Consider the following 24,614-nt stretch of genomic DNA (forward strand, 5'->3'; position numbering starts at 1 on the left):
TGGTGGCTTTTTGAAGTATCCCTGAGTTTTGTCCTAAGCCAAGGCATGGCAGGGCTTTTCCCACTTGGAGCTTCTCCCCACCCTGGGAATTGGTTGTAGGTGTTCCTCCATCCCCCAGATGGTTCTGCAGAGGGAAGTCAGGAAGGTGCAGGGAGCCCCAAACATCTATGAACCGGTCTGGCAGGGTAGGAATCTCCTGTCAAAATGGCCTCCTTTTTGTATGTGTCCTGGGCCCAATGGGACATAGGATTCTACTCAGAAGGGCCGAATGGAAGAGAACTGGACGGCGGAATGATTAAGGAGGTGTGGGCAGGATAGAAGTGCTGACAAAGGGGAGGCGGAGCCCTTCTATCTGGGGTGCCAAGGAGCAGGGGGAGGACACGCGGTGCCCAAGAGAGGGGGGAGTACCTGTGCCAGCACGCTGCCCAGGCAGGGACGGCAGGGCACAAACCCCCATCTTCCTTCTTCTCACCCTCTGTCCTCTTGCCAGTGCCTCCCGCTGGCCAAATGCCACGAGAAGCAGAGGGCAAGAGGCCATAGAAGTCAGCCCCAGGCACTGGGAGGGGCGTCGAATGGAGAATCACTAGTGCACCTTTCAGTCATGTGCTTCAAAGTCAGGCAGACCTGAGTTCAAATCCTGGCTCTGCCATTTAGGGAGTTGCTTCGATGCCCTAAGACTCCGTTTCCTCATCTGTAAAGTGGGGATGACAGTCCTTATCCTGTGAGCTGCTATGAGATTCAATGTACGACTGTGTGCCTACCTCGCGGTCTGGAAGTGTGATGCTTTGGAGGCATGGGCAGAAGACGGGCACTGCTGGGTCGATTTTACAGATGAGGGAGTCGGGCTGCAGCGAGAGGGAAGTAGCATGCTCGCATTGTATGAAAGTGCCACTGGGCAGAACTGGGAATGAGATGCGGCCCGGTGACTCCCAAGGCCCAGGCTTTGTCTCTTGGACGCTCATCCCGTAATTGCTTTCAGTCGCTGCTTTCAGTCTCTCGGAAACCACTGGCTCAGATACCCACTGCGTGCTCCAAGTTGGGCTGATGAAAATGTGCCAGAGTCATTAAGTTATCAGTGGGGAAGGCGGCTGCTTCTCCCCTGCAGGAAGGCTTCTGCTGTCTGCTGCAGCCGGCTTTGTTCACACAAACTGCCCCTGATTCTCCCCCCCACCCCCCGCCTCCTCCTCTGCCTCCTTGCCCCACTCTACTCCCCCAGATAAGGAGTGAGTGGGGTAGGATTGGGGGGGTGGGTGTGCTGTAAATATTCCAGGGCAACACTGAAGGTATTCATAACTCCAGACAGGAGGTCCTACCTGGAGACTCCAGCTCTGGATTGGGAAGTGGGCACACACTATTTCTGCAGCTTGACAGATGGATCCGCCCCAGGGGAAGGAGAGGGAGGAAGGCAAGCTGGACCTTCCTTATTGTCACAGCCGGTCCTCTCCACGAGCGCCGTGCCAGGAACACAAATCCAGGTGCATGCTTGCCAAGGTGAAAAGAAGGGCCTCAGGTTGTGCCCATGCAGGGTTGGCTGGTCCCTGGGGCGAGGGATTCAGAGGCGCGTGACGCAAAGGAGAGGGCCCTGGGGAAGGAGACTGGGGCGGGGGTGGGGGGGGGATGGGGGCACAGCCCTCCCTGAATGCTTCAGCAGTCTTAGGGCTCGCTCTGATTCCGCACGACAGAGAATTCCAGAGTGAGACTGCCGAGGAGGTAAAGGAGAGCAGATGGTTCTAAGACTTTATTTTCAGAGGGTATTTTCCCCACCCTCTTTTTCTTGCAACTCCCTCACCCCTGACTTCAGAGGAGAAATGACTAGATACTCCCCCCCCTCCCCTTTTGGGTTTCTTCCCTCTGCCGATCCGCTTTGATGGCAGTAGTGATAACAGCCGACAATGGCTGACACTTGCTATGAGCCAGGCACGGTTTTAGATGTATTCTTTCATGAAACCTCACAATGTGAAGCAGATGTGCTGTTGCGATCATCCCCATTTTCCACAGAGGGTGCTGAGGCAGAGAGGTTTGGCACCTCACCCCAGATCACACAGGCGGTTGGTAGCAGACGAGGCAGGGATTTGAATCCAGGCAGTTCAGATCCAGGGTGTCCTCTCACCCACCACAGAGAAACCGTCTCTCTGAAGGCAGGCCCGGCCCAGAAGTAGGGCCAGAGGAGTGGGTGGCACAGAAATGACCGTGGCTGCGTGGTTAACTTCTCTGGCCAGACTTCCTGTGTTACCCCAGAGGGGCCTTTTACTGCCACTGCAGGGCTGCTAGGGTCCTGTGTTCCACGCCACAGCTCCTGTCCTATCAGGGCTGTTGGGTTGGTTGTTTGGAGCAACTTAGTCCCTGATCTCTGGACGCCAGCCCTAGGTTTCCAGGACCAGGTACGCAACTTATGGGGCCCAGTGCAAGATGAAAAGGAGGGGCCCTTTGTTCCACGCCTATTTACAATTTCAAGATGGTGACAGCAAAGGATTAGCCCAAGTGTGGGGCCCTTCTGAGCATGGACCCTGTCTGAACGCACAGGTCACACGCCCATGAAGCCGGTCCATCAGTGTTTGGAGCAGCAGGGACATAGAATAGAATAGGGCTGGGTTTTCCTTTTCTTCTAATCCAGTCAAAGTAGGATTTCCAAGGCATTTCTTTCCATCAAAACGTAGCAGTTTGATCCAGATACAATTCCACCAAAATAAATCTCAGAACTCTTTTGTCCCTAGGATGAAGTCATTCAGTGGCCTGGCACTTGGGTTAGAAGCTTCGTTTTGGGGTCAGGCATCTTGCTGTATTATCTCCAATCCCTCCTAACCCTGCCTTTTAGACTCCCCCTCACTCCTGCCCCCTTCCCGTTGGCCTGTGAGGCTGTTCTGGGATCTGCCCTGGTAGAGAACAAGCCCCAGTCAGCCTCCCTGACCCACAGTCCCATCCGCCCCCCAGCCTCACTGTGGAGCCATGCCAGAAGGAATGGTCTGTCAGCCCTGTCACCCCACCCCATTCCTCAGGAGCATCCTAGGCCTCTGCAGTCTTGTCTTGTCCTCCATGAGGCTGAGGATTCCCTTCTCAGGAGGCTGAGGTGGCCTCCTGGCTCTCAAATCCAGTGGTCTCTTTTCAGTCCCCATCTTTCTTGACCCTTCTTACGCGCTTGACTTTATCCTGGCTCTGCCTCTGTGCCCAAGGCTACTCATCTGTAAAATGGGGACCTGGGTTGCCATGAGCAAATTTACCTGAAGCACGAGAGCAAGCCTGGCCCATGGCACACAGTCAGTGGCTGTGAGCCGTGGCTGTGACTGGTGGTATCAGTGGTCCTGTCATCTGGAAAGCCTACCTCTTTAAAAAAAATTCTGGCATAATTTACATACGGTGTTATAATTAGTTTCAGGTGTACAATATAGTGATTCAACAATTCTGTATATTACCCAGTGCTCATCCTGATAAGTGAAGTCTTGATGCCCGACATCTATTTCACCCACCTGCCCTCTGATAACCATCACTTTGTTCTCTATAGTTGAGTCTATTTTTTAATTTGTTCCTTCTGTTTTGTTCTTAAATTCCATACTTGAGTGAAATCATATGGTAGTTGTCTTTCTCCGACTGACATTTCATTTATTGTACCCTCTAAAATAATCCATGTTGCTGTAAATGACAAGATTTCATTCTTTTTTATGGCTGAGTAATATTCCATTGTATCTATATATGCCACATCTTCCTTATCCAGTTATCTATTGATGGATACTCGGAAACCCTACCTCTTTGGTTTGTGTTGCTCCTTCAGGGCTGAATCTTTCTTAAAAAAAAAAAAAGTTTCTCCTTCTCCACTGGATCCTTAAGATGCTGGTGTTTTCTGAGTTCTTCCCTCTGTCCACACCTTTCTTCTCTCTCTGCACGATCTCTCCTCCTCTCCATATCCCTCACTTCCACCCTGACATCTCCCCCATCCACATCTCTTTCCCCAGTTCAGGGTGTTCAGGGCAACCCCAGACTGAACTCATCCTCTTCCTTCTTTAAATCTCGTTTTCCTCCTCATCCTTCCATCCAGTTGCCCAGTAGAAACCTGGGTGTTTTTGTTGCTTCCCTAACTGGCACCAAGTGCCAGCCGTGAGTTGCCCCGTGCTGGTCATTGGGGATGCGGCAGTGTGCAAACACGGGAGGGCCCGCTATGCTTGCTGCTGGTGGGAGACACACATATCGATCCATGATTCGTCCTAGGAAGGTAACAAACTGGGATCCTGATTTTGATTGGAAAGACTTCCCTGGGGAAGGACATTTCAACTGAGATCTGAAGAATGATGAAGCATCATTAGGCAGATCGGGGCTGGGGAGCATTGTAGGCAAAGTGAAGAGCTTGTCCAAGGGCTTTCTGGTGAAAAGAAGAACGTTTAAGGAGTGGAAAGGCAATGGGCAGAAGGGCAGAGAAGGTGGTGGAACGTTGTGTCGGGTGAGGCTGGGGAGCCAGACGGGGGCTGGATGGTGCATGGCCAGGAAGGTGGGGGGTTACTACCAGTCTTTCTAGGCTCCTCCTTGCAGCTTATACCCACCCCTTTTCACCAGATTCCTTCTCTTTAACCCCTCTCCCATCCTGAAATCCTCATCGTTCACACATAGAAAATTAAAATAGCCTCTTGCCACCTTCAAATCCATCTTCTGTACTGTAGTCTTAAGTGGGATTTCCAAAATGTAAATCTGAGTAAGTCGGTCCTCAGGCTACAATCCTCCCCTGGCTCCCTATTTTCAGGACCAGTCCTGCCCAGCTTTCTCGCTTGTTAGCTCCCTCACGCCACCCCTCCCCCCCCCCCCCCCCCCACCTTCCTGCGGGCTGTTCCCAAAGTTAGGCAGCCTGCGCTTTGGTGCCTGAGTGCCCTTGCCTCCTTTGTCTGTATGGTGATACTCTGCTACCTTGCAGGCCATAGCTCACCCACCACCTCCAGGAAGCCAACCCTCCACTCGGAGGCCGCTATGGTGGCCCCGCCTCCTGCCCGCGCGCATGCGCACACTACATTTGTTCCACCTCCCTCTTTGCGTGTGGATGTGTACATCTTCTCTGCCAGACTTTGAACTCCTGGAGGGTGGGGACTGTGGTTCCTTTACCTTTGTCCTTCTCATGCCACAGGGCTGGACACATATTGGATGCTAAATACACGTTGTCTTGAAGACCTGGTGATGAAGGAATAACATGGTATAAGCAGGTGGTGAAAAATGACACTCCATCAGGAGAGCCCTGTGTATAGGGACGAGGGTTAGGAGGCCAGGTTTCCATGATCTCCACGTACTGTCTGGTTCTGTTTCTTCTAATGACCAAGCGCAAGTCTCACTGTCCCCGCCTGCCACTTCTATCCATTCCAAAGGGCAGGTGCACCAGGGTGGGCAGAGTCAAGCCTAAATATAGTCAATCTTCTGGCAGAGTGGATCTTAGACTATAGAGTGTACCAGAATCACCCGGAGCGCTTGTTGAAGCAGAGATTTCTGGCTGCACCCCCAGAGTTTCTGATTCAGTAGGTCTGGGGTGGAGCCCAAGAATATGCATCTCTAACAACTTCCCAGGTGATGCTGATGGTGCTGGTCTGGGGACTACTCCTTGAGAATTTCTTTTCTAGCAAAAGGATTTGCTATAAAAATAATTACTCTCTATGGTGTTGGGAAAGGAGATACAGGAAGCTTTTTGCTTGGGTTTGGTTCTATAGGTTTAAAGACCTATTAGTATGAGATTAATGTGGATAGGTGGATCAGATTCTACACGCTTCCCTCCTCCCCCGTCTCCTGGCTTTCCCACAAAGTGTTTCCGTGTTCATTCATCAGCTGTTCAACGAATATGTTTTGAAGGTGTAATACATGCATGGCAACATATGAAGCGGAGTTGTTGCTATTAAGATGAAATTAGTATGAAACCGTCCTGAAGAGAAGTCCTCTGGTGTAGACGTAACTATAATTCGAGAGATCAAAGAAGAAATGCCCACTCAGATGGGTAGTTCTTTGCCCAATCGGCGGAATTGTCCCAGGCATCTAGTTTTAGTGGGAATAAAACAATTTTATAGTGAGACCACATGACTGTGAAGATCCTGAAATTCTGGGGGCACCTGAGTGGTTCAGTCGGTTAAGCGTCTGGCTTCAGCTCAGGTCATGATCTCATATGGGCTCGAGCCCCATGTCAGGCTCTGTACTGACAACTCAGAGCCTCTGGAGCCTGCTTCAGGTTTTGTGTCTCCCTTTCTCTCTGTCCCTCCCGGGCTCGTGCTCTGTCTCTCTCTCTCAAACATAAATTAACGTTAAAAAAAAAAAAAAGATCCTGAAATTCTGTGATTAAGGAAGACAGTGATAATTGACACAACATGGCACAAATGCTGTGGAATTTGTAGCAAGGAGTCCCCAGAGTCAGCTGAGGCCTCCTCGTGTAAATACTGATACTATTGTCCTTGTTTTTAATAAACATTTATTCTTCACCAACAGTGCTTGGTTACTTAGTGGATTTCTATCCGATGACCCCATAATTTGCTGTTTATTGACCTCAGATCATTGAAAAGGTTAAATAGAAAAAGCCACAAGCAGGCCCAGAGTGCGCCTCGGGGCCTCTTTAGGTCCCATTGCCTGTGTCAAATGGAATTGAGATGTGTGGTGTCATTTTATTTATTTTTTTTAAATATTTACGAGAGACAGAGAGGTGGGGGGGAGGGAGAGGGAGAATGTAACTAGCCAATTGTAGCACTTGAATTTATAGTTAGGTCACCATATAATACAGGTCACCAACTTGAATTTCAGACTCTCACCTTTTTAAGAAAGTCCAACCAATTGCTGAATTCCATTGTATGAGGTTAAGGGTCAAAGTCCCTCTTTTAGGAGGGTCGAGCACTTAAGATGTGGCAGACCAAGCCGAAGCCCCTAGCCCCTCACTACCATTTAGTGAGCATCTGTTATGTGCTGGATACTGAGTGAGATACTTTACATACATTATTTATAATCCTTCAAGGTAAGTAGTACTATTATCATCTTCAGATAAGAAAAAAGGCACAGAGAGATTATGTATCTTGTCCAATTTCACACAGCAAAAAACCTCAATTCATTTTTGGAAGTCAGCATAACCATAAAATTGAAACACGGTAGAAGATAGGTCAAAAATTATAGATCTCATCTTGTCTGAGTATAGATCAAAAATGCAAGATTAGAAAATAGAACGCAGCGGTATATCAAATAGATAATACACTCTCATTCTAGGAATACAAGAATGGTTCAATAATAGGAAACATTAGGAAATCAACATAATTCACCATATCAACAAACTGAAGGAGAGTCGTATACTAGTAGATGCTGAAAGGGTGGCTAATCAAATTCTCCTGTAATAAAACTCTAAAACAGGAATAAGAGGAACTACCTAAATTTGATAAAGACTAAAAATTGGCCACATATATCATTGGAAACAGTGAACCACTAAATCCAACTTTGTTAAAAGTGGCGGTGGTCTATTCTTAAGTTATTTAGCTGGACTTCTGCTTCTCAAGTACTGGGCAGCCAACCAAAGGAAGTGCACCTCTCTTCTTCTGGGCCCCACGATGCCGTATTTATGTTGCTTGGTGCCTTTGTCTCAGACTGTCCATGTGAGAGGTAGTGCTTGCGAGGACGCATTCCTAGATTTTGGGGCCCAGAGACTTCCTGGGGCTTCAAGAGCACAAGCTCTCAGATGCCACCTCTACCAATGATGCCTTGGCCTTGTGGTTTTCATGGCGGAAGTAGAATGTGGTTTTCTGGCACAAAATCACTGCACGATACATCAAAAATATCCATATAAAGCTTTTGTACTTTACAGAGTTTGCCACAGTGTAGTGGAAGGAGCACTGCGTGGGAATCCAGGAGACCTGGATTTCTAGTGGCTCTGCCACAACCAGTTATACGTTCCCAGCCAAATCATTTAGTCTTGCTGGGCCTCACTTGCCTCATCTGTGCCATGGCATGCTGGACTGGATGGACTACCAGTGCTCTTTGACCTCAAAGTTATAATAATCATAACCCTTACCATGTGCCTGGCACTGTTATAAGTGTTCTGCATAGAGGTTAACTCATCACAGCAACTCTATGAGTTAAGTACTGTTATGATTCCCATTTTGCCTCTGAAGAAACTGAGGCACAGAGAGCGTAAATGACTTGACCAGGGTCTCACAGATAGGAAATGATGGAGCTCTTAAATAGTTCAACTTCCATCCTTTACTTCTCTGGTTTTTCTTTACCTGGGCCCATGTTGTTCATTGTGGTGTTTGTTTTGTCCAGCGGAGTTAAGGTTGTTGAGGGTGGGAGACGCTTTTTAACGGAAACCCAGCTCTGGGGTAGATGGATGGGAGTCACTGCCTGGGAGAATGATGGCGATGGCTGCAGAGGTTGCTAATATTTGCCCTTTTCCCTCTTCTCCTCTTTTCCTGTCTAGTCTGTGGCAAGCGCTACAAGAACCGGCCAGGACTCAGCTACCACTACGCTCACACTCACCTGGCCAGTGAGGAGGGGGATGAGGCTCAAGACCAGGAGACCCGGTCCCCGCCTAACCACAGAAATGAGAACCACAGACGTGAGTTCCCAGTTGTTGGCTGGGGTAGTGATGAAGTGGGGTGGGGCAGTGATGAAGTGGGTGGGCAGGGCTGTAGAGTGTTTCAGTGTCCTGTGGTGACTTGGCTGTTTTAGCCCAGCCCCAGCTACCCCATGGGTCATCTAAGCCCCAGGTTTAGAGTAAGCTGGGCCGGATGACGCACCCAGTTCTGTTCCCAGAGGAAGGAGATGAGCGTTAAGGTACAAGGGAAACATCCTCACCTGGCCATTGTCAAATGCCAGACCTATCCCTCTTTTCCCTCAGCTCCAGAAGTTTCGCTCACAGATACCACCCTGACTTGGGCATAGCCCTTGGGCATGTCAATTCAGATGGACATTCTAAACGTCTCCCTGGCCACCAAGAGATGTGGGATAGTCTTGATTTATTGCCTTGGCTGTTATAAGGGTCACAATTTTGGTTCAGGGCTCTCCTGTCTTAGAAAAATAGGACCCTTGAGTCTGTATGCTTTCCTTGAGCACTCCATTAGGACGCATAATCTGGGGACACTTGTCAAAAACTCAAAATGGGGTGGCATGATGGAATCTTTAGGACTTGCTTCAAGATATGGGTCATTCTAAGATCATTAGGTGAAGAATAATTGTGGACATGCCATGTATTTTGTATTTTGTTCACAAGATTTTGTGGTAGGTGGTCTTAAAGTGAACAATTCAATGTAATTAAAGGGATCAGACCTTTAAAAATATCCAGACTCTAGGATTTGAGGGTGACTCCTGTGCATTTTAGTCAATCAACTTAGTCAACAGATGTCCATCAGCTGCCTTCACCAAATATTTGAAATAATTAACATACTTTGGCCAAGACCTTTCTTCGGATTCATGTTGGTTTTGCCTAACCCTCACCCTCCTTTCTTCCTGTAACATGGCCTTCTGTATTAGTTTGCTCAGGCTGCCAGAACAAAATACCACAGACTGGGTGGCTTAAGGAACAGAAATTAATTTTCTCGCTCTTCTGGAGGCTGCAAGTCCCAGATCAACGTGTCATCAGGACTGGTTCCCACATAGGCCTCTCTCCTTGGCTTGCAAGTGTCTGCCCTCTCGCCCCCTCTTCACGTGGTGGCCCCTCTGTGTTCCTGTACCCCTGCTGTCTCTTTGTGTGACCAAATTTCTTCTTGTAAGGATACCAGTCAGATTGAATTAGGGCCCACCCTAACTTGATCACCTCTTCAAAGGCCCTCTCCTTGAATATAGTCCTATTCTGAAGCATGAGGAGGTGGGAGTTAGGGCTTCAACAGATGCATTTTGGGGGACCCAATTCAGCCCGTACGCCTTCTTTAATTCTTACTCATTTGCAAGATTCAAGTCTTTCATGCATGTGACCGACCTTTATTTTCTTACCTGCTGTTGTCATCTGGATAGAACCTGGAAAACCCAGCATGAGTGTCTGACAGAGCGTCTCCCCTTGCCAGCTTCTGAGTAATGCTTAGCGCGCTCTCTCTCTCTCTCTCTCTCTCTCCTCCCCAGGGAGAGGTTCCCTTGGTCCAGTCACACTCATCTTTCAGAAAGGAACATGCACAGGGCAGCTGGCATTTGCGTCTCCCCGTCTCTCCTCTTATCCCTTCTCTGATCTAAGTGGCCCAGGCGTACCTATTGTCTCCTACCGCGAGGAGGCCAAGAATGAGCTCTTTCGATTTGGGTCGCTATCTGGAAAGTATTTATTAGCCACAGTTGCTCTCTCTGAAGTATTTGTTAACTTGGTATTATTTCCCACTCCCCCCAGCGCTGGCTTATCTTCTTGACATCCCTTCTCAAATGTCAAGCCATTTTGTCCTTGTGTTGTGGTTTTTTACTCACGCTCTAGGGTTCGGAATGCTTCTCTTTCGTCTGCATCTCTTTTGTGTGTGTGTGCATGGTGATGGCAACAGCAGAGGAAGGTTCCTCATGGTCCCCCCAGGTACTCTGCAGGCCCTGAGTGGATCAAGGAAATCTCTTCCATAGCCGTCCCTGCCATCTCCCCGATGCCCCCACTTGCTCGCTGTTGACTTCCAAGATGGGCACTGCCATAGTTTCCTCTGTCCACCAGGATCTCCTCGTGTACTCTTGTGAGTCAGTGTCTTTTGTCTCCTCCTGTCCTCTCTGAGAGGCCAGATGGCCATGCTTGGTCAGGAAGCTGAGTCTTTCCTCCTCCTAGATGGAGATGTGTCCACAATCTGGCTGTGCGTTCTCTCTGTGGGCTTGTCAGTGAGCCTCTTGGCTCTAACTCCCATCTACCCTTCTCCTTGACACCTGCAGGTGACAAACTGAGTCCTTCAAAAAGGGTCATCTGACTACCCAAGGGTTTTAAGCTGCATAAAAAAGAGTAGCTGTCCCTAGGCTCATCTGGGGCCTCCTTACAAGAGGAAGGTTCCAGAACCTTCACAAACACCTTTTCAACAACATCTCTTCACAATGCCTCTGAGAATTCTGTGATTAAATCCAGTTTTGCTAGCGAGGAGGAGGAGGGTGTGGTGGGAAGGCCCCTACTGTCCACAGAAGCCATCCCTTCCCTCTTCCCCAATTTCTCTGAAGAAATCTAAGAGGCAGCAGCTCTTCCCAGGTTCTTTGCACCACGCACGCCACCAATCTGTTTGCTGCTCCGAATGTCTGCTCTGTTCCCTCCCACATTCCCCTGGTGAGCAGCCCCCCAACCACTTTCCCGTGAGCACTAATTGCCAGCATCGTTAATACCCAGTCATTAGCTGCTCCCACTGTTTGGGGGTGGGGGTGGGCTCCCATCCATCCTGCCCCTAAATGCCACTGGGGCTGTGTGGTGAATTGAACGTGACAGCGTCTGAGGTCTCAGCTTTGTGATCCTCCCTTGGCGAGGCTTTTGGAGGGGGGGAGGGAGGCAGGAGAGTTTAATCCAAGAGGCTAATCTCCAGATCCCCCAGGAAAAGTTCTGGATGCCAGCGAAGTGGGAATGCTGACTTTTCCCTCTTTAGCAGAACTGCAGGGTGGCCCAGCTGCTTGTGAGCACACACAGGCCTGTGGGGAAAACAGCCCTACAGACTCCCGAGTTTTCTGTGGCATGGGCATCTGCGTTTGTACCACCTGCAGCGGTAGAGACCTTTTGACTTTGGTCCACCTGCCGTCCCTTGCCGCACCCCCTGACTGTGTCTCCAGCCAAGCCATTGCTCATGCCTGTGCCTGCCGCTGCTGAAAGGGCAGAGCGGAGTGCTGGAGCCAGCACTGACCTCCCCTCACCCCCCCAGCCCCCAGCTGCCCTGTGCTGCCAGCTCAGCAATTGACTGCCCCCCCACCCCCCACCGGCTGATGTTCTCTCGCCTTTGTTCCTCTCCTAGCCGCTCATTTTCTCCTGAGTATACACTTCTTGTCTCTTCTCTAGGTTTGTCCCCTTTCCTTCATGCCTTTGCCTCTCTGCCCCAACTATAGGTAGCCCTGAGATGCTTGGAGCTCCAACATTCACCTTGGCACGTAGTACTTTTCTGTTGGGGTCTTCCCCGCCTAAGCGGCCCCCCCCCCTTCCCCTCCCCAAGTGAGGCTGGATTCTTCTTTCTTCTTGCATTTCTTTGATCACCCCTGTCTGCTTTCTAAAACCGAGATCACTGTGTGTATGTATGTGTGTGTGCACATATGTGTGTGTACATACAGGTACACACACACACACACACAGACTACATGTATATGAGTACAAGGAGGGAGTGCTTGCCAGGTTGGGATTCCACGTGGTGCCACGCAGAAGCGTTCTTTTGTGGGGGCGCCTGGGTGGCTCAGTGAGTTAAGTGTCCGACTCTTGATTTTGGCTCAGGTCATGATCTCGCAGTTTGTGAGTTCAAGCCCCGTATCGGGCTCTGTGCTGACAGCATGGAGCCCACTTGGGATTCTCTTTCTCCTTCTCTCTCTGCCCTCCCCCACTCATGCTCTCTTTCTCTCAAAATAAATAAATAAACTTAAAAAAAAAAAAGAGAAGCATTCTCTTTTGACTTCTGAAAGGTACCTGGGTAAACAGCCCCAGTGGGGCCAGGGTAGCAGAGAGCACTGGATTAGAATTCAAAACTCTTTTGACCCATGCTCACAATATCAAAACTCTTCTTGACTTTCCTTTTATCTTCTATGCAGAGTGAGAATCTACTAAAGATGATGTTTTCAAGGTACTTTTCTGTGAGGTGGGGTGGGGGTGGGCATTTATGAGGCTCTGGATTCTAATGGAAACGCTGTAAATAACTACATTCCGTCTAATACATTCTTCTGTCTGTCCATCCATCCATCTATCCATCTATCCATCTATTCATTGGTTTAGTATCGCTGTGCTAAATACTGTCTCAATCCCTGTTCTCGAGAGCTCACAGTCTTGTGCAGGAGTGTGTAATGGAGTACATATAGAATTGTGAAGGGCAGAGGGTCAAGGGCACAGTACACTTTCTACCCCTTATGGCAGTGGTGCTCCAGGTGTGGCATCAGCATCACCTGGGAACTTGTTGGAGACCTGAAACAGAGACTCTGAGGGTGGGGCTCATGATCTGTGTTTTGGAGAGCCCTCCAGGGCATTCTGGTGCCCACAAAAGCTTGAGAACCACTGCACTAGGGGCTTTGCAAAGGCTTTGCTGAGAAGGTCACATTCAAGTTAGCTCTGGAAGAATGAAGAGGAATTTCCCAGGATGGGGAGAGGGCTTCCCAGGTAGAGGCAAAGGCAGGGGGGCATGAAATAGCATGATGCCTCAGACAAGGGGTAGTAGTCTGCTCTGACAGTGGCATTGGAAGAACGGTGGGAAAGTGAGCGGGAGCCACCGTTGGACGTGACTTCTATGCCAAGCTGTGTAGCTGTCATCCTGTATGAAAAGGAGAGCCACAGTAGCAATTACTAGAAGGCAAGGACAAATGATTTATAAAAAAATTTTGTTTGGCATATTATTAATTGTCACATGGAACATCTCTTTTACCTAATAGCGTAAATGAGTATAAAATGTTCTCTATGCCATACTTGGAGCTCCTAAGAGGAAAGTGCTTTTTAAAATATGGATCTATAAAATTTATTTCAAGCCTGTTTCTCAGGTCCGTGGAATGGAAGTTGGGTTGTCCTGGGTCCTTGGAGGTCTCAGTCTTCTGCATAATGATGGTGTGCCTGGCACATAGCTGGGCTTTCAGTATCCGTCAAGAGCAGAAAAAGCCCCACCCTAGCACGCCTTTGGAGGGCATGTTGTACCGTGTAGAACTGGAAGAGGAGAGCTGAGTTGATTAAGGGTAATGTCGGCTGATTAGATAATCTGAAAATTAGTCTGATAATGTGCAAATTACCTAAAAGAAGCATATGATGTCATTGCTACACTGATGGGAAAGATCTAACAGATGTTAGTCTCCTGACATTTCTGTCCTCTAGCATATGGCCCGAGGGCAACGAGTAGAGCTTTAAGAGAGAGAGTGAAAATTACCTTCGACACAGGCTTGAGAATTTTGGATCACTCTGAAGGTGCCTGCAAAACCACGAAGCACACACAGCCCACCACGTACCCAACCTTGATGCAGGAAATTCAGCCTTTGTTACAGGGGAGAGAGAGGAAAGATCAGAAACAGGGCTCTGTCGGGAAGAGGGAGCCACTTTCCACTTCCTGAAGAGCAAATTTGGAAACTAACAACAGGTGTTCTTTAGGTGAATTATTATTTGACGGAACAGTTCATAGATTACGAAGTGAAAAGAAACCTGAGGGGTTGCTCTGGCCTTGAGGGTATACTTGGAGTTAAGTTTTCAGACCTGCAGTCTGGGAGAATGGAAATGGAATTGGCCAGGCTAGGGGGCGTGAGTCATGGCCCTGCCCCTCTGCCATCTTATATGTGTGTGACTGTGGCTCAGTTCCTCACACTTCTTTGCTCCTTTGTTGCCTCCTCTGTGAGATGGAGAGAAAAACCAAAGTGACCTCATGGGGTTGCGTGAGTCTGCAGTGCGATGATGTGGGTGTTGGGCACCATATGCCTGCACATTGTGAATGCTCCTATCCCATCTCTGTGCCATTCGGACCGACAGAGCATGTCCATGACCACAGATGGCTAATCTGAGTCGGGGCCTGTCTGTGGCCGTGTGATGCCAGGACGCTAACTGCCTGTAGGGGTCTCGGTGGCGTTGGTGGAGCTATCAGAGCCTGGCCAGGCCCTGGCGCCCCCTCCCCGCTCCCCGCCCCTTGCTAAACCTTAGCTGTAGGACACCAGTCCTTCAGTACAGGCTAAACGTGAGCATTTATTGAGCGCTTACTGAGCCTGTGACCACTTGTGGGGCTCCGTTGAATCAGGCCTCTAAAAAAGCGAAAACATGCCGTCTTCGCCCCAGGACAATTTCTGGTTTAATTGGGGAAATAAGATGGATGCAGGAAACCCAGCGGAAGGAAGCTGTGGAACGAAATCTGGCCAAGTGTAGCATCCCTGTGCTTGCCGTCCCATTTCCCCAGGACAGGGTCTCCACCCACCAACTTGCCTTTCTGTGAGCCTCTTTCATTTCTCTCACACTTTGGGCCTACTTACCTAGAACGTTCAGGTAAGGAGTTGAAGGAGTCCCCTGTCCTGAGTCATGACAATGACAATAATACTTTCAATACATTCCTTGAACATGTCAGACACCGTGCTAGGCGTGCCACGTTCGTCTCAGTCATTCCTCACAGCAACCCTGTGAGGTAGCTGCTGTGTGTCCCCTAGAGGACACCAAGGCACAGACTCCACCTGATGTGTTCAGGGACTTGGAGCGTGAATGGGAATTCTCCGGTCACGTGTCGCCTCTTGGGAAAGTTTACTGATGTAGGCCTTTGATTTTTTTCCCCTTCCTTTATCAGAAGCTAAATTATTTCACATAGGAGAAGAAAGAGGGGGAAGAAATGACAGAATACCTAATAGGTGCCAGGTCCTTCACACGCATTGTCTCGTGTAGAGTTCGTAGTCTGTGAGGCACATGCTATTACTCTCATTTTGCACAGGAGAAAACTGAGGCTCAGCAAGGATGAGTATCTTCCCCCGGGTCACACGGTGAGCAAGATGGAAAGCTGAGATGTGAATGTGCTTGAGTTGGACACCTTTCAATTAAGTCAAGACATTGGAACCCCAAGTGACGGATCCTAATCCCAAAGATGAGATCTTTGTCACAGTTCTAGCGACGTCCCTCAATTTTCACCTGTAGGCCAATCGTGAAGTGCATCATATCCAACAGTGGCTTTTCAAAAGAAACAGGTGTATTAATGGGTACTCATCTTAGACTGCCTAATGAAATACCATAGGTGGCTTCAACAATAGGGATTTACTTCTCATAGTCTTGAAGACTGGAAATCCAATATAAAAGTGCTGGCAGTGTCAGTGTTGGGTGAGGACTCTCCTCTTGGGTTGGAGATAGACATCTTCTTACTGTGTCTTTGCATGGCTTTTCCTTGATACATGTCGGGAGAGAGTAGTAAGCTCTCTAGTATCTCTTCTTATAAGGCCGCTAATCCCACCATCCTCATGACCTCATCTAAACCTAATCACCTCCCCAAGGCCCAACCTCCAAATACCATCATGTTGAGGTTAGGCTTTCAACATATGCATTTGCGGGGGAGACACAATTCAGTCCCTAATAGGCACATTTAATCTTTAACACTAACTTTAGCTGTTTGTGGTATTATAGGAACCCCCCCATTACAAATTCTGCTTGCGATTTTAATTCGTAAATGAGTCTTACTCTAGAAAAAAATCATACATCACTTAGTTCAGTAATTTTCTTGCATCTTTCTCTCATTTGTGTCTCATGCTCTTTTTCTAGCTCTCCTATCTATCTATCTATCTATCTATCTATCTATCTATCTATCTATCTCTTTCTGACGTCATTCTTTAAAAAAACTAATGCTGTGCCTAAGGTAGAAATCCTAGGATTCATCCTTGGCTTTGTTTTCCTTCACAACTGTATCAGCTTCCCCTCCAAAAGGTATTCCACATCTGTCTTCCTTTCTCCATCTCCTGGCCTTCACCAGCTCCTTCTTGGATCACTGCAGCTTCTTTATTGGCCTCTCAGCCTGTTTTTACCTCTTAGAGTCTATTCTCTGTGGAGTAGCCAAAGTGATCCCACCCAAAGTGGGGGGAGGGGCAGGGAGAGAGAGGGAGACAGAATCAGAAGCAGACTCTGGGCTCTGAGCTGCCAGCACAGAGCCTGACGCGGGGCTCAAACCCATGAACCATGAGATCATGACCTGAGCCAAAGTTGGACGCTTAACTGACTGAGCCACTCAGGCACCCCAAAAGTGATCTTTAAAAAAAATTTTTTTTTAAGTTTATTTTTGAGAGAGAGACAGACTGCGACCAAGGGAGGGACAGCGAGAGAGGGAGACACAGAATCTGAAGCAGTTCCAGGCTCTGAGCTGTCAGCCCAGAGCCTGACGTGGGGCTCAAACCCACAGACTGCGAGATTATGACCTGAGCAGAAGTTGGACACTCAACCAACTGAGCCACCCGGGTGCCCCGAAGTGATCTTTTTAAAGTATAAAATAGACTATGCCATATTCCACTCTCAAAACTTAAATCACACTTGAATATGATCCAGATCTCACCTTGAGGGCCTGCATTTTTCTTCTCACAGTGCAATCAGCAGCTTCAACATCAGCTAGGACTCAGGTGACCAACTCATCCAGGTTTGCCCAGGACATTTCCACTTTTAGACTGAAAGTCTGTGCCTTGGGAACCCCTCCGTGCCAGGCAAACTTAGACTGTAGGCTACCCTGTGGGGGAGCTGATAAGAAATATGGAATCTTAGGCTCCAAGCCAGACCTATGAATCCTAATCTGCATTTTACCGAGATTCCCTAAATGGTTTGCACGGCACTCAAATTTGAGAATCCTTGCCCTCCAGGGCCTGCCAACCTCTGGGCCTTGGGCCTGCCAAGCTCTGACGTGACTTCCCACGGGGGTATGGTTTTTGAGCCCATCGTAGATCAGTAGCAGGCGGGCTTGAGCCGCACTGCCCGGGTGCAGAGCCAGTGGGGCCACTTACTAACACATGACCTTAGGCCACGTAGCTTCCTTGTGCCCCAAGTATCATGATGTAAAATGAAACATTAATGCATCTACCTCTTAGGGCCATGTGAAGATTAAATAAGACAATTCGTATGAAGTGCAGTATTAACAGAAAATGTATGTGACACACGTGTGGTGTTAGAGCAGTGGTTCTCAAGCTTGAGCACGTCAGAATCACCTGTTCCTTAAAAAAGAGACTGCTGGATCCTACCGCACAATTTCGGAACCAGTGGGTCTGGCGTAGGGGCCTAGAATTTGCATTTTTAACAAGTTCTCAGATGAACCACTGCCTTAGAGAAATCCACTTTTTGGAGACTGATGTTCAGTCTATTTTATCTTGTCGATTCACTCAGATGACTAGCCAGGAACCAGGTTGCACTATTAAATCCACGGGATAAACTTGGTTTTCACTCTTTTCCTAAGGCTCTGGCCTACCCATGGCAAACATGTCTGTGGCTCCCAGCACCTGCTTCCTGGCCTGCTTTCTGGGTGTGTCCCCCATCGGGGCCCTCATCCCTGGGCTGGGCTGCTCTTTGGCTCTGTAGTCTCTTGACTCGGTTGTAATCCTCAGGTCTTACGCTTGAGGCGCATCCTTTTCCTTTCCCTGAGTACTGTGTTTCAGTCTCGAGAACCTAGAAAATGCTGGTCCACTGTGGGCAGCTGGGGTTGACATGTACCTGCGCCCCCTGGAGGTGGTGGGGAAGAGGTGTGGAGAGAGGCAAGGCTAGAGCAAGAGAGGAAGGGGGGCTGGGTGAATTCTAATATCACAATAATAATATCCTGACAACTTAAACGGACGAGGCTTATCCTGCTCTAAAGCACCGAGATGTCCTGCAGTTCTCTGAGGGGAAGGACACCACTTCATTCAGAGCCCTGTTGACATAGTTACTCCCAGATTAAACGTTTTTCCCTTCAACTGACTCATTTGGTGGCAATAACAAGTTGCTACGCCAGGGCATGAGCTGACCCATATGACCTTCCACTGAAAAATTGAAATATCTCCTTGTGCTTTCCCTAATCAGCACCGAGAAAAGTAATCAGCTTTGCTTGGTCTTTTCCTCGCTTTTCCAAAGCATCAGTGACAGACTCAAAGTTGCCAGCCTGGGGCTGTAGCACAAAGGACATTACTGATGGGTCATGTGACCATCTGGCCCCAGAATGGGTGATGTGGTATCCAAATTCCTGGCAAACTGCAACTCTAAGCAAATACGTCTGTCAGGATGGAGACATAGATGTGAGCAGACATGTTTTCTGTTTTTACGGCACAGTGTTTAGGGGTAAATATTATCAAGGTGTGTGTCTAATGGTCTGAGTTTTGCACTCCATAAAGATGGAGGAAAAGAAGGTAGACGCAAGGAAAGGTGAGGTGACTGACACCACACTTAAAACTTTGATAAAGATCCTGCAGCCATCCAATCGCAGAGTAAGATGGCTTATTTTCTCTCTAGCTGCTGCAGGGCCCCTGGTGAGAGACCAAACATGGGGTTCAAGGGGCTGTGGGACCAACGGAGTCTGGGAGTTCTTAAGTCCTTCCTTCCTGGTTTTCCAAGAAATGCCTCAAGGAAAGGGTTCCCGAGGGAGGGCGGGTCCAGTGGCTTTCTCCATCACAGCTTTATACTCTCTGATGAGCCTGCCTGTTACTTCTACTGCTCCCTCTTTCTGTCCCCGTTATGAACAGGACTGACACCGGCAGTGCCTTAGAATGGTCACTTGGTCCTCAGGGGACACTTGACATCCACTCCACTCCTCGTCTTTGCCTCCCCTCTGCCTGAGTTTTTTCTATGTCCAAAAAGCCTCTGTGAAGATCATCTATCCCTTTCGTTAAGTATTTGTTGCCAGTGCTGGGTCAGTCGCTGTGCTGGGTGGTGGGGATTCCGCGATTAAAGACCCCGCTCAGGGAGCTCACGATGAACAGGGAGAGAGACATGGCCACAAGCAGAGCACATGAGGAGATGCTGAGCTCCCCTGGTTTGGAACACCTCACTTTTCTGATCCTTCCTTCACCCTCTCATAATCATCAAATCATAGGCCGAAAAGGGGCCTTATGATGCCAGCTGGTATATTCTCTTGCCTCTAGAAGGGCATGCACTCAACCCCTGGCCCAGGGAAATCTTCCCGCGGGCGGAGGCCTCTACTGCGCCTTTGTTCAACTGGCTTCGCTTCCGGCTTTCTTGCGGCACGCACTGCCATTTCAGCTCATTCTTCCTCGTGTGGCCCTGAACAACATGGACTGTGGCGATCGAGGCCCGTCCATAAACGTGGAGACTCACTGAATCAGCCCTTGGCCTTCGTTTCTCCCGGCGGACTAATCTCAGTGCCTGGAATCACTCTGCATTAGCAGCACTGTCTCCTTAATCCTTACCGTACATTCACTTTGTCCTCGGTGCTAGGTGGCGAAATGGCCCGTGAGGGAGAGCGAGTTCTCTGCGGTTGAGGACTCTCGTGGCCTAACGGGCGTGTGGGGAGTGGACCCCGGAGTCCGTTTCGCTGCCAGGTTCCCCAGGCCCCTTGCCTTTCCACGTTCAGGGAGGAAGGCATCGTTCGTCTTCCTTCTGGAGCCCTGGGGTGGGGCCCGAGTTGCTGTTTGTAGCCAAGAAGAACCGGCCTGAATGGAATCCCAACATTTTTATTCCTTGGATCTGTAGGATTTATTTTTTCATCAGTTCTCGGGAAGCAGTGAAAAAAGGTGTCAGGCCTTGGGGATAATTTATATGAGTAAACACGTAAGGAGTAGGGTGAGCAAGAGCATGAGAATTAAGGCCATTTATCCAGGCTTTGAGACTCTGTTTGCCCTCTGGTCCAGCCTTCCCCACAGTCTTTATCTTGCTACTTTAACCCTCTCCTCGCTCTGCTCTGTGTGGGCCCGCGCAGATCTCTGTGCAGCTGCCCCAGCGGCCACCCGCTCCCTGCCCCTCCCACGGCCCTCATTAAAGGCTGGGTACAAGGTAGCAGGATGTGGCGGTGGCCTCCAGCTGAGGCCTGCTCGCTGATTCTGAAGGGAAGGCACGTTGGCTCACACCCTCCCTCCTCGCCTTCCCTTCCTCCCATGGCCCGGCCTGTCCCGTGTGTCCTGTGTGGCCAGCCTGGGGCTGCCTTTCCGCTCTCCCTCTTTCCTCTCCCCTTTTCTTTACTCCGTCCTCTGAAGATGCGCTCTGCACAGCCAAGTGGCACTGGCTAGGATGCTTTACACTTGAGAGATGAAGTAATAACAGGTGGCAAGACCAGAGGCTGCCAGAGCCCAGGATTCCGGTTGCCATGGAAACAGGTCAGCCCTGCGGAGGGATGGGAACTGTCAGCCGTGGAGGGCGGTGGGGGAGCAAGTGAGAGGGGCGAGGCACAGCTCCTCCTGGAGGGCTCTTCTCACTGCCCCTCGGGCTCCCCAAGGGCCACACACCCAACTAGCAGGCCCTGGAAGACATGGTCCCTGGGCTGCAGCTGGGTCGTGGGCACAGAGCACGGCCGCGTGCGTGTGCACACCAGGCCCTGGCAGGCCGGCTGAGCTTCTGCTCAGGATGTGAAGTCACGCTTTTGTGGATGTGCCACAGAGGAGCCTCAACTCCTGGCTTGCTTCCTATTTCCCTAGGACATTTGGGACACAGCTTTGGTCTTGGTAGAACCAGCTGAGGGGATGTTGCTGGTGGCCAGGCCGTCCCCGCCACTCTTTCTTTTCATGAGGGGCAGGCACGTCAGAGCAGAAATCAGACCGAGAGGGGCGAAGACAGCCCCGTGTGGGTGGGAGTTTTAGGGAAGATTCGGGGCCTTGTTTGCCATAGACACGTGGCCTGATCAGAGTGAAAAAAAAATCCTGTAGTGTACACTGAGACCTTTCCAGAATGACTGCTCACCCTTTACCGGGCGTGGCAGGGAGACTGTTTGGGGCTTGGCTTTTCCTTTCTTTTGGTTTGATTGGAGTGCTCCCTCCCATCTTCTGTTTTGTGTGTGTGTGTGTGTGTGTGTGTGTGTGTATTTTCATGAACTTTGTTCTTGATTTCCATTTTTTTCCCCCTTAGAGATTTTTAGAGTTATCTCCCCCAGGTAAATTCCTAAACTCTTCGGGCTCACTTTATTTTCTTGGCAGCTCCCTCGTATCTCTTATATGATCTCAGCCCGTGAACATTAATCAATGAAAAACCAAATCCATCTTTACGGACGTTGCCATCGAGATACCACTCGGGTCTTTGCCCTCCTGTTGTCTTATTCTATAAAGTGGGACTCGATTTCCCATAGGCAGAAGCAGAATCTCTATTTAAATCCCTCTCACCAGGTCTGGGTGAGCTTCCTATTTATAGTAAAATCCTTTTTATAATGATCTCATACACGGTACCAGGAAATTGCTCATGGCTGGGTCAGGCCATAGGCCAGTATAGCTGTGGTGTAAGCTTTACTTGAAAAAATTCCTTCCAGAGCTTCTGGAATTCTCTGGAGAAGTGTTTTCACAGAGTATGTGACAATAAACAGGATCACCCAGCGTGGATTACCGTGGTAGGGACATCAAATTTAAGTTCAAAGGGAATTTCTGCTTTTATCAGGCCGATCTCAATAATTTTTGTCCCTTTGGGCTTCCTAATTGACATATGGGTGAATCAAGTTGACTCGAAAGAGATTTATGAAATATTTTATATGCGAGGTATGGCCAGGAAGTGTTTGCCTCTGGACTTTCCAGGAGGCAGAGAGTCTCTGGGGACATAGACAGCTCAGGGGTGAATCTCCCCTCCTGCACTTTGGAACGGGCCTGAAGCCAGCCCCTTAATCTCTCTGAGTCCCAGTTACCTCATCTGTCGAATAATCTCCACTTCACAAAGTTTTTGTGAGAATCAATGAAACAATGTATGTAAAGCATCCAGCATAAGATCTGTCACAGTTTTGAAGCGTAGTAAATGTCTGCTTCTTTTTCTTTTCAAGAAGCCATTGAACAAGAGGGAGACTGAGTGGGTAGCAACCAGGTGTCCCCTTCTCAAGAGACAATGAATCACAGTCTTCTACTTTTTTTGTATGTTTGTGAACAGGATGCTGTTTCTCCTACCATAGTAGGGCTACAGTGTTATTCTTCCAGCAACCCAGGGCCCTCAGTAAAGCCACCCTCCCTTTACTCCGGGAGCTAGACGTGATGCCAGGCCAGATGACTGACCAATCCATCTAGACATGGACCAGCACTTCTCTCTGAGGATTTGGGAAATAAACTATGTAGTGAATGATATTCCGAGCGACAGATAACTCTGCCACAGGGCGAGCAAACACAGTGCTCTGTCCCCACTAGGAGGATGTCCCAGGGGTGTCACTGGGCTGTCTACTCACATCTCTGCCATCCTTTTCTAAGCCATTCATCCTACACATTGTGGTTAACCATTTCCTGCACGCAGGCCATGTAGGTGTTCCGGTGATGAGTTAGACATGGTGCCCGACCTGGAGGAGTAGATCGTTTAGTGCAGGTCGATGAGGCCAGAGTACATGTGTATAAACAAGAGAAGTATCATAAAAGTGACGTCAACAGAGTGCCCTCCCAAGGCCTGACTGGCCATTTTGGCTGGGGAGTTGGGAGAACTTTATGGGAAAAATCACCCTGAAACCAATTCTAAATACCAAAAGGTATAAGAGGACCGGAGGCAAAAGCTATTGATTAGTCTATCCCACACCATTATACCAAGATGAAAGGAAGTTCTGAATTCACTATTATGAGAAGAGAGTAGGATTTTGCCGAAAATGAAGCCTAATATTCACTGTCACTTTGTATACTGGGTCAATGCTAGACTAAAATGATACCTTTCCCCTCCCCCCCCAGCCCTGACATGTCACAGCTACACACAGCAGGGCCTACAACTGGGGTCTTAGCACCTTCTTCACCCCCTTGACCAGGCACTCTGTATGGCCAGCAACCAACACAAATATATGTGGGGATCCTGCTCTGATCCAGTCTTCTCAGAAACTTCTCTTCATTAGATAAATTAAATGCTGTTCCTTTGGCTTTTTTACACAGGACCAATTTCTCTATCACTATCTGCTTTGCTCTACTAGATCATTTCTGAACTTTTAATTCTTGCAGTATTAGAGTTCCTGATTCGATGAGGGCATCCAATGGTCTGTTGGTGATGAAGATTGTAACGAATTACCTGGGAGTTCTTATAGTCTATATTCTACTTCATCCTCATAAATCGCAAGGCATACAGTGTGTTGGAGAAAACCAGATTCTTTGGTTGCTTTAAGATTTTGTGAAAAGAGAGAAAATCTGACATAATAGAAAGTCCTTAAGAGTACAGGAGAGACAGATGGTGAGGATGTGGTTCTGAGACTTTTAGTGGGATGATCTACGTGGAATTCTTTGATCGCTTTTCATGCGGGAAGCTACCTGAGTTATGACTGGCATGGCCACATTTTGTTTCTAGTTCATATCAATGACGAAAGTTAGCTTTGGTTTACACTCAGCCCCTTAATTTCATATACCCCACTTCTTCCTGTTCACTTTTGGATTGATTTTTAGGATAGTCTATAATGGGAAAACCCTGAGTTTATTTGCTTCATAGACATGCTTGGATTTTCTTAAGGGAGTTCTAAACATGGTGAAGGTGGCAAATAAGAGAGAAAGAAGAAAGGAGCTTCTTTCTGGACTTGGACAATGAAAATTTTAGAGTAACATTTTTGCGAGATTTTTGGAGATTATTTGCAAAACCGTTCTGTGTGACATGTCATGTCTTTAAGACACAGTCCTTGATGAAGACACTCAACAGGCCATGGGGGTGGCCAACTCCTCTGTCTGTCCCCAACAGCCAACACGTTTTTGCAGAGAATTGGCTGCCTCCCTAAAGATGAAAATCAATGACTTAGAAACTGATTAAACAATCCAAATAGCAACTGATAAATGGATTAACTCTCTATAATGTAATTCTGCAAGCTTTTGTCTTCTGCCTTCCCAGGTAAGTTTTTCTATTCCTGGAGGCAAAGCAGAGGCATGGAGGAAGCGAAGGCCAGAGGGAATCATATTAAAGTGGGTGAATCCGTTTATCACTTACTGTCTGGATGGTATTTCTGCTCACATATCTGCTTCCTTTTACAGATTTGTACCCTACGGGACCCTGATTAATGTTAGCCAGTAAA

At 48.7% G+C, this 24,614-nt stretch overlaps 1 protein-coding gene across 1 annotated transcript in view; it reads left to right on the plus strand.

Annotated features, from left to right (window-relative positions):
* The window catches only part of DPF3 (double PHD fingers 3), a 174,552-nt gene that overhangs the window by 93,114 nt on the left and 56,824 nt on the right, over window positions 1–24,614 (plus strand). Inside the window, 1 exon segment of the mRNA XM_047079406.1 lies at window positions 8,399–8,536. Coding sequence (XP_046935362.1) covers window positions 8,399–8,536 — 138 coding nt within the window.

Source organism: Lynx rufus, unplaced genomic scaffold (genome assembly GCF_022079265.1).
Source record: "Lynx rufus isolate CCGP_SWC_20201006 ecotype Redwood Valley unplaced genomic scaffold, mLynRuf1.p SCAF_17, whole genome shotgun sequence".
Taxonomy (NCBI): Eukaryota; Metazoa; Chordata; class Mammalia; order Carnivora; family Felidae; genus Lynx; species Lynx rufus.